The following is an 11211-nucleotide window of genomic DNA, read 5'->3' as shown; positions in this document are numbered from 1 at the left end:
TGAGACTTTTACACAGCCTGGCCACATACAGAGGCCGAACATTGAAGTAGCACATTCAGGCGTTCTATGAGCATAAATTACACATCTAATTTCCTTCCAATCTATTACATTTTTGAAGGCCCTTCATATTTCTAACACATAGCATGAACCAAGAATTACACCCTAAAATACATTCTGGTAAACAAAAGATTACCTGTGGTTTTAGTAGTGCAGTGGTCCACAGGAGGAGAGCCCTGATCCAGGCAGGGACGTGGTCAGCGACAGTGAATGGAATTATCTAGGCAGCAGGTAGGAATATTGTCCATAGTCAGTACAGGCAGGGATACTGTCCATATACAGTCCAGGGTCAGTGCAAGTAGAGACATTGCCAGCAGTGCCAAAATATTGGTCCTGGTAGTAAGCAGGAACATGGTCCAAGTAGCAGTCCAGGAAAGAATGGGGACAGGGGTAGAGGCTTCTCCCACCCAAATCTCTTTGAAGCCTCTGAGTTTCCAGACCCTAATCTGGCTATGAGAAAACTAAAAAATTAGATTTCTTCATCCAGAAAAACAATTCTGGAGCCCCTCACATATGTGAGACCCCGTGTTATGAAGCCCACTACTCTAGTAGCAGAGTAAAAGACCATTCCAAGAGGCAGGCAAAAAACATGGTCAAACAGTCCACGGTCAGTTCCAGAGCAGGCAGAGGTAGGTACAAGTGGCATTTGTGGAGTCTGCTCACTGAATCAGAGCGAATGCTTTCTGGTGCACCTTCAGGGTACAAAAGGGTGGCACTGAAGATAAGATACGGGGCTCTCTGTAGATTTACGGTAAATAACAAAACTATTGTAAATGGCCAAACTGAAAAGATATATGGAGACTTTTTTATACCAAAAGTGGCTTTTTCTTGTGGGAAGGTAGGGTTTGATCATCTGATCATTGAAGTCGACTCCCCCTATGAACAAATTATAATCATGGACACATTTCAGTTTCTGGATTGGGCCGTTTCTTCTGGGGATATCCACGTAGGTGTCGCTGTGGATCGTTGTGAGCATGTGAACGTTTCGTCTGTCCCTCCACCTGAGAGCCAATATCTCTTCATTCCTCAAAGACGCCGTCTCCCCTTGTCATAGTCTTTCAGTAACAAGCCTTTGCGGGAAGCCCTTCCTATTGGCTCGTACTGTACCACACGGTGGAGTGTCCTTGCGGTAAAGATTGCGGAAGAGGGGCAGGCCTGTATAGTAATTATCCACATAAAGGTGGTAACCCTTTCCAAGGAGTGGATATACAAGCTCCCAAACAACCTTTCCGCTGGCTCCGATGTACTCTGGACATTCAGGGGGATACAGTTGGGTGTCCTTCCCTTCGTACACCCGAAATGCGTAGATGTACCCTGTTTCTCGGTCACATAGCTTGTAGAGCTTAACCCCATATCGAGCCCTTTTACTGGGAATAAACTGCTTGAAGCCAAGCCTGCCTGTGAATTGGACCAATGACTCATCCACAGAGATATTTTGGTCAGGGATAAATAACTGGGGGAATTTCTCAGAGAAAAAATTTAGAAGTGGCCGAATTTTAAATAATTTGTCATGTGATGGGTCATTTCGGGGAGGGCACTGGGTGTTGTCATTGTAATGGAGGAAACACATTATCATGAGGTATCTTGATCTTCGCATAATGGATGAATAGATTGGCATATGGTGGATGGGGTTGGTGGACCAATAGGAGTATAATTCATTTTTTTGTGAGTCTCATATTGAATGTTAGCCCTAAAAATAATTTAAATTCCTCCACTGTCAATGCTCTCCACTCATAGGGACGGGCATAACTTGAACCAGGGATGCTTGTTATAAATTGTTGTGCATAGAGGTTGCACTGGGCCACGATGGAGGACAGTAGATCTTGGGTAAAAATTAAATTAAAAAAATCAATAGGGGCAAAATTCTCTGTGTTCACCTGAACACCTGGCTGGGCGGTAAAAGGGCGGATGTTTGCTACTCCTGAATTAGGGGAAAGCCACAGAGGGTTTTCAAGGGCATAGGGAAGGCCGGCATGGGTCCTAACACTTTGGGGCCGAGATGACACCCTGCTAGTTCTTGGCCTTTGCTGCAGTGGTACTTCATTACTTCTGGATGGCACTGTGCTACTGGTGGATGGCACTGAGCTGCTAGTTGATGCCACTGCATTTCTGGTGGATGGCACTGAGTTGCTGGTTGATGCCACAGCACTACTTGTGGTAGTCTGCTGCTCCATGCCAGAGCGCCTTAGTTTCACAGGCACACTTTGCTCTTCCTCCGATTCTGTATCCGACCCACTGCTTACAACGAGTTCATATTCTGAACCAGAATCAGACGCAGACTCAGAGAGCTCCCCGCTGCTCTCGTCAGTCAAGCTAAGCTTTTTGTATGCCTTCTCAGAGGAAAACATTTTTTTCGCCATACTGGTGACTGTGGGCTGTGGTGACAAACTACTGTGGTAGGGACACTTGGACAGATATGGCTGCACTGATGAGTGCTGATGAGGCTGGTCTAATCAGGCTGCACTGCTGGGTGCTGAAAAGGCTGCACTGCTGGGTTCTGATGAGGGTGCAATGCTGGGTTCTAATGAGGGTGCACTGCTGGGTTCTGATGAGGGTGCACTTCTGGGTTCTGATGTGGGTGCACTGTTGGCTACTGATGAGGGTGCACTGCTGGGTACCGATGAGGGTGCACTGATGGATACTGATAAGGTTGCACTGATGTACACTAATGCACCACACTGAGGATGCACTGATTATCTGGCACTGATGTGCACTAAGTTAGCACTGATGGGTGCTGATGAGGATCCACTGATATGGTGGCACTGATGAGCACTCACTTATGGGCACTGATGTGCACTATTGGGTACTGTAGTGGCATCGATGAGCGCTGTAGTGGCACTGATGAGTGATGTAGTGGCGCAGATGAGCGCTGTAGTGGTGCAGATGAGCACTCTAGTGACGCTGATGTGGTACTGATGGCACACATGAGCACTGTATTGCCACTAATGTGGCACTGATGAGCATTGTAGTGGCACTGGTGTAGCACTGATGTAGCACTGACGTGGCACTGGTGGCACTGATGGGAACTGTAGTGGCACAGGTGGCACTGATGGCACTGATGTGGTACTGGTGGAACAGATGAGCACTGTAGTGGCACTGGACACTGGTGTGGCACTGATGGAGCACTTGCGTGGCACTGGCCGCACAGATGGGCACTGTAGTGGCAGAGGTGGCACTGATGGGCACTGGTGGCACTGATGAGCACTATAGTGGCACTGATGGCACAGATGAGCACTGTAGTGGCACTGATGGACACTTTAGTGGCACTGATGGGTACTGTAGTGGCACTAATGGGTACTGTAGTGGCACTGATTGGTACTGTAGTGGCACTAGTTGCACAGATGGGTACTGTAGTGGCACTGATGGGTAGTGTAGTGGCACTGGTGGCACAGATGGGTACTGTAGCGGCACTGATGGGAAGTATAGGGGCACTGGTGGCACTGTAGGGCACACTTTAGCACTGTAGTGGCACTTGTGTGGCACTGTATGGCACTGCTGGGCACTGTAGTACTTTCACTCACTATTTCTGTCGTTTTGTCACTCGATCTCTCTTCTCTCCTCTCACTCTGTAACAGTGTGAGGAGAGAAGAGAGCTGGGACCTTTGCATGACCCCAGTTTGTAGACATTATGATTGCTCCCTCATTGGAGGGAGAGATCACGTGGTAAAGGGCCGCTGTCATTGGCCCTTTACCACGATCCGTGTTGCGCCTGGTCCCGTAAACCCGGCGAGCATGGACACTATCGTGCACGCATCCCACCGGGCGCTCGGGGAGCGAGAGTTCCCGATGACGTCCGACGGACGTCCACCCAGAACCAGCCGACCGCGCTGCAGCCGTCTTACGGCTATGGCCCGGTCGGCATGTGGTTAATAAAGAATCCCCCAATGAATGCCTTATGGGCAAAGTGTAAAGGGGTTGTCCACAGATGTGTCATTGGTTTTGTAAAATTCAGGAAGACTTCCCTCTAGTTCAGTTCTAGTGTCTAGGATAAATATTAGAAAAAAAGGGGGCCAAAGTAGCCCTGGATCGGACTTTAACCACTTAAGCCCCGGACCATTTGGCTGGCAAAAGACCAGAGCACTGTTTGCGATTCGGCACTGCGTGGCTTTAACTGACAATTGCGCAGTTGTGCGACTTGGCTTCCAAACAAAATTGATGTCCTTTTTTTCCCACAAATAGAGCTTTCTTTTGGTGGTATTTGATCATCTCTGCGGTTTTTATTTTTTGCGCTATAAACAAAAAAAAGTGACAATTTTGAAAAAAAAACACAATATTTTTTACTTTTTGCTATAATAACTATCCCCCAAAAATATATAAAAAAACATTTTTTTCCTCAGTTTAGGCCGATACATATTCTTCTACATATTTTTGGTAAAAAAATCGCAATAAGCGTTTATTGATTGGTTTGCGCAAAAGTTATAGCGTCTACAAAATAGGGAATAGTTTTATGGCATTTTTATTAATATTTTTTTTTTTTACTAGTGATGACGGCGATCTGCAATTTTTATTGTGACTGTGACGTTATGGTGGACACATCAGACAATTTTGACACATTTTTGGGACCATTGTCATTTTTACAGCGATCAGTGCAATTAAATTGCACTGATTACTGTAAAAATGACACTGGCAGTAAAGGGGTTAACCACTAGGGGGCTAGGGAAGGGTTAAGTGTGTCCTGGGGAGTGATTCTACCTGTGGGGGGAGGGGCTGTTTGTGACATATCACTGATCATAGCTCCCTATTAACGGGAGATATGATCAGTGACAGTGTCACCAGGCAGAATGGGGAGATGCTTGTTTACATTAGCATCTCCCCGTTCTTCCTCTCCATGAGATGATCGCGGGTGTCCCCATGGACATCGAGTCCGTGGGACCCGCGGTCGGCCTCACGGAGCTCACGACAGGAACGCGTGTGCCTCTGGCAGCGCGCACACAATGGGACAGTGGCAAATTCAAAGGGACGTACAGGTATGCCCATTTGCTTGTGCGTGCCATTCTGCCGACGTACATCGGCGTGCGCCGGCTGTTATGTGGTTAAAGGCAAGGTGGACGATATTAGGATAAAAGTATATTTTATTGATCACAATTAATTGCAAACAGAGCAAGTATGAAAAGAATTAAAAACATGTAACACACAATAAACATAAATATATGTATGGCGTGAACAAAATATTAACACCATATACACAGCAGTGAGCCCCTGTGCATCAATGTGTTTCGCTGTTATGCTTCATCAGGACACATTCAGGGGTTGTTGGAAGGAACAGGTCTCACAATCTACAATAAAGCAAATAATTCAGACTTTGTGTAATAGTAACATATCTATATATAGATATAGATATATATGTATATATCTATATCTATATAGATATATATATATATATATATATAAAAAAAAAAAACATGAGCCGCTGTTATATTCGAGTGACATATACACAACATGCACAACTACCTTGTCAGCATAAGAATATATCCGCAGATGAAAATCTCCTCACTGACCGTCAAACATCATGTAGATAAAGTATCATAGTTTCCAAATATTTATGACCATATGGTAGGCTAAAACAATTATTGATATGGACTGGAGGGGACCCATGCCATTTTTTTCTTAGTTCTGTCATAGGGTTCCCCTTAACTACTTCAATACACTGTATTATATTCTGTACACTGACTGCAGTGCAGGCAGTGTAATATATATATATATATATATATATATATATATATATATATATATATATATATATATATACTGTATATATATGTATATATAGAGTATCTCACAAAAGTGGGTACACTCCGCACATTTTTGTAAATATTTTATTATATCTTTTCATGTGACAACACTGAAGAAATTACACTTTGCTACAATGTAAAGCAGTGAGTGTACAGCTTGTATAACAGTGTAAATTTGCTATCCCCTCAAAATAACTAAACACAAAGCCATTAATGTCTAAACCGCTGACAACAAAAGTGAATACACCCCTAAGTGAAAATGTCCAAATTGGGCCCAAAATGTCAATATTTTGTGTGGCCACCATTATTTTCCAGCATTGCCTTAACCCTCTTGGGCATGGAGTTCACCAGAGCTTCACAGGTTGCCACTGGAGTCCTCTTCCCCTACTCCATGACGACATCACGGAGATGGTAGATGTTAGAGACCTTGCGCCCCTCAACCTTCCATTTGAGGATGCCCCACAAATGCTCAATAGGGTTTAAATCTGGAGACATGCTTGGACAGTACATCACCTTTACCCTCAGCTTCTTTAGCAAGGCAGTGGTCATCATGGAGGTGTGTATGGGGTCGTTATCATGTTGGAATACTGCCCTGTGGCCCAGTCTCCAAAGGAGATGGATCATCCTCTGCTTCAGTATGTCACAGTACATGTTGGCATTCCTGGTTCCTTCAATGAACTGTAGCTCCCCAGTGCCGGCAGCACTCATGCAGCTCCAGACCATGACACTCCCATCACCATGCTTGACTGTAAGCAAGACACACTTGTCTTTGTACTCCTCACCTGGTTTATCTTGGTCTCATCAGACCACAGGACATAGTTCCAGTAATCCATGTCCTTTGTCTGCTTGTCTTCAGCAAACTGTTTGCGGTCTTTCTTATGCAAGAAGAGGCTTCCTTCTGGGACGACAGCCTTGCAGACCAATTTGATGCAGTGTGCGGCGTATGGTCTGAGCACTGACAGGCTGACCCCCCCACCCCTTCAACCTCTGCAGCAATGCTGGCATCACTCATACACCTATTTCCCAAGGACAACCTCTGGATACGATGCTGAGCACGTGCACTCAACTTCTTTGGTTGGCGTAGCCTGTTCTGAGTGGAACCTGTCCTGTTAAACCGCTGTATGGTCTCGGCCACCGTGCTGGAGCTCAGTTTTATGATTTAGACAAAGTTCTTATAGTCTTTTCAGGGGCCATAAGCTGGAGATGTGTCCTCAGAACAGTTTAAGAGCATTCACTGGATAATCAGACCAGGCTCCATTCACCCTACAAACATATTTAACCATGCAAATGAAGGAGATGCCAGATAGTGTAAAATCTCAAAAGACTCATTTAAAAAAAGGTATTGCACTTACATTTGTTCAGATAAAAACCAGCGTTGTATACAACATAGGTGGCTGCCATAAAACATCCAGATACATCCAGGGCATGCCCCAGAAGAATTCCTCTTAGCGATGAAGCCGGTTGGGTATAGGAGCTGTTTCCTGTTATCGCATTCCCATTTTCAGTATCTGGATGTTTTTATGGCAGCCACCTATGTTGTATACAACGCTGGTTTTTATCTGAACAAATGTAAGTGCAACACCTTTTATTAAATTAGTCTTTTGGGATTTTACACTATCTGGTGTCTCCTTCATTTGCATGGTTAAAGCTGATCGTGGGGTCAATGGAGCCTGGTGAAAGTTCTACATTTGTTCTGAGGACACATCTCCAGCTGATGACCCCTGCAAAGATTATTACATCAAGCATGTTTGACCCTCTTTAATAAAGGCTCCAGGCTCTCTGTTTAAAGTCTATTTTGCTTGAGGTGGCGGTATATGCAGGAGGTGGAGGGTCTTCTGGATTCATCTTCAATTTCACGGATTTGTGTTTTTTGAGGTTTTTCTACAATTGGACAATTTTCTATCAACACTTTATGAGCAATTTTATGTTTAACACAACACTGTTTTGGACATATACATACAAGTATCTAGAATTAATTATAAGAAGAGGATATAAATTATCATATCATTCAGCCCTGGATGTTTAGTGACTTTTTGTTTTTTTTATCATTTATTTATAGATTTGTCTGTTACTGATAAATACGTCCTCAAATTTAAACTTAAACCCCAGTCATGCACATAGCGCAGCTCCAGACTCCACTGATTCAGTCACCCAGTGTGTCAATCTCTGGCTGGTTCAGCTTGCACAGGGCTCGTTTTGTTCAATTGTCAGCAACTTACAAAGGAAAGATGGAAGTGCACACCAAAAGCTGCTTGATTTTAAGTATGACGCAAAGGCTTCAGCTCAATCCCCTTCCAAACCATGCCTTGCTAATGCATTTCCCCATCATGGGCTTAATTGTACAATACACCCATGATGGTTTAAATGCATTAGCTGACATGGTTTGGAAGTGGATTGAACTAAAGCCTTTAGTTTATACCTAAAATTGTATAATTTATACACATTTTACTGAGACTGAAATCTGAAAACTTTACTGAAATCCTCTAAAAGTCAATGATGAATTTTCTAACAGCTTTTTTCAGATCTTTGTTCCTCAGGCTGTATATAATTGGATTTATCATTGGGGTGACCACAGTGTACATTAATGATAAGAGCTTATTTAGGGTCTGCGTATGTCCTCCACTAGGTACCAAGTATACACAAACCAATGTACCATAATAGATGGACACGACAGTCAGGTGGGAGCTGCATGTTGAGAAAACTTTCTGTCTGCCAGTAATAGATGGGATTTTCAAAATTGTGACTATAATATAAGAATATGATACAAAGATGGTGAAGAATGGCAAAATGACAAATATAAAACCCAAAACTGTCACTTCCAAACGATTAGTAGTGGTGTCAGAGCAGGAGAGTTGTAGAATTGGATCAAAGTCACAGAAAAAGTGATCAATAATATTGGGGCCACAAAATTGTAATTTTGATATGCTTAAAATGTGTATTGATACTGCAAAAATCCCTGCAATCCAACCTAGGCTAACCAACATCCAGCAAACCTGATGGTTCATTTTCAGAGTATAATGCAATGGTTCACAGATGGCCAAATATCTGTCCCAACTCATCACTGTCAGGAGAAGACACTCTGATGTCTCTACAGTACAACAGAAAAAAAACTGAGCAAGACATTCAGAAAATGATATGATAGTTCTTTTTACCAAAACACTGCTGATCATATTAGGAAGAATATCAGTCACCAGTAAGATATCTGCTACAGCGAGCTGGGAGAGGAAGAAGTACATGGGAGAATGGAGGGATTTGCTGTAGGACACCAATGTGATAATCAGGAGGTTTCCACATATTGTCACACAATAAAGCATAAGAAAAAAACAAAACACCAAAAACATAATACTTTGTGGAATCTGAAATCCTAAGAGGTGGATTGTAGTAATTCTGGTGAAATTTCTCTGATCCATAAACTGAAGGCAGAAGATTACAATTTTACAAGTCAGCTTTGCCCAGTTGATGTAAATCAGTTCAGTTTGAATTAAAAGGAAGAGAGGGAATAAGGAGTGATGTAAACCCAATCATTTAAGCTTTAACATGTTACAGTCATTTCAAAAATAATTTTCAATATTTGTCAATTTACAGCTTTCATGACCATAATAACTAGTGATTGTTTCTTTGTTTAGGAACTCCATGTTTTGAAGTGACAACACTGTTCTTACCCCGCTACACGTTTCCCTGTGTGTAGCTTGACATGCAGCTAAACCCTCCTATTCTGCAGCTAAACCCTGCAATAAAACAAGGTCGGGTGAAACTATTGAGGAAAAAACAAATACAGATACATATAATCAGTATATGAAGTATACAGTACAAATACAATTTGAAAGAAACTATCTCACTGCTAATGGACTTTACTGGCACAGAATCAATTAAAGAATCAAAGAATCAAAATCAAAGACCTGAGACAGAGTTAAAAATATAAAAATATAAAAACTTTATTGTACAGTATTTTCTTAAAAAGTCAGGCACACTGCGTTACAATCCATTAAAAACAACATTGCCGCAATATGATACATCAGTCCCATTTGGGCCCACTATACATACACCTCCTAAGTGAATAGGAAGTGTATGTATAGTGGTCCCAAATGAGATTGATGTGTCATATTGTGGTAATGTTGTTTTTAATGGATTGTTATTGCAGTGTGAGTGACTTTTTAAGAAAATTGTACAATAAAGTTGTGATATTTTTACAATTTGATTCTGTCTCAGGTGGGTGCCAGTAAAGACCATTAGTAGCGAGATAGTTTCTTGCAAATTGTATTTGTACTAGATATATAAGATGTGGCAGGGGTAGAGGTCCTCTATTTTTATATGAAGTATACAGAAATACAATGTATAAGCTAGGCTGTAGATTGCGATAAGTAATTCTCACCAGCGATGCTGCATTTAGGGGATGCATGCAGATGCAAGTTTTAGTCCAACATGTGCTCTGATAGCTGCTTCCTTCTTTCAGTCTCTAAGATGGAGTTTTAGTTCCCAGGATGCACCTGTTTCTCTTCCTTAGACTGAAGACTGATGGGAACTTTTGTTAAAGGTGAACAGTCTCTAGTTTCTGCAAAAACAGTAAACTTGTCCTTGGGCCCCTCCTATTCTCGCTCTATACCTCTTTCCTGGGCCAGTTGATAACCTCCTATGGCTTCCAATACCACCTCTACGCCGATGACACCCAGATCTATCTCTCCACTCCTCAACCCACTCCCTCGATCTCCTCACGGATCTCAGACTTACTGAATGACATATCGGTATGGATGTCACACCACTTTCTCAAACTCAGTCTTTCTAAAACTGAGCTTGTAATATTTCCTCCTTACTGGTTCCTCCCCCATGACTTTACCATTAAGATCAACAGCACAACCATTGGTCCCTCCACACATGCCAGAGTGCTGGGTGTAATCCTTGACTCTGACCTCTCCTTCAGCCCCCATATCCAATCACTGGCTAAATCCTGCCGCCTTAACCTCCGCAACATCTCCAGAATTCGACCCTTCCTGACTAATGACACCACAAAGAACTTATTCACTCTTTGATTATTTCCCGCCTTGACTACTGCAACTCTGCAACTGCAACTTAATGGCCTACCCTCACGCAGGCTATCCCCCCTTCAGTCTATTATGAATGCTGCTGCTAGACTAATACACCTCACTAATTGACCTGTGACTGCCGCCCCTCTCTGCCAATCCCTTCACTGGCTTCCCTACCCCACAGTATAAAATTCAAAATGCTAACCATAACATACAAGGCCATCCACAACATCGCCCCCTGCTACATCACCAACCTCATCTGCAGATATCGCCCAAATCGTCCCCTACGCTCCTCCCAGGACCTCCTGCTCTCTAGCTCCCTTGTTACCGCCTCCCATGCTCACCTTCAGGACTTCTCCAGAGCCTCTCGCTTCCTCTGGAACTCCCTGCCCTGGTATATC

General features: G+C 43.2%; 1 protein-coding gene across 1 annotated transcript; it reads right to left on the bottom strand.

Moving 5' to 3' along the window:
* Positions 1–8272: 8272 nt before the first annotated feature.
* LOC141134206 (olfactory receptor 5P55-like) lies at positions 8273–9199 on the bottom strand. The gene has a single exon (XM_073623788.1). It carries the CDS (start codon positions 9197–9199, stop codon positions 8273–8275), a length of 927 nt encoding a protein of 308 aa, XP_073479889.1.
* Between the last annotated feature and the right edge of the window lie 2012 nt (positions 9200–11211).

This window comes from Aquarana catesbeiana, linkage group LG03 (genome assembly GCF_042186555.1).
Source record: "Aquarana catesbeiana isolate 2022-GZ linkage group LG03, ASM4218655v1, whole genome shotgun sequence".
NCBI classification, from domain to species: domain Eukaryota; kingdom Metazoa; phylum Chordata; class Amphibia; order Anura; family Ranidae; genus Aquarana; species Aquarana catesbeiana.
This window is presented reverse-complemented; position numbering and strand designations above follow the sequence as displayed.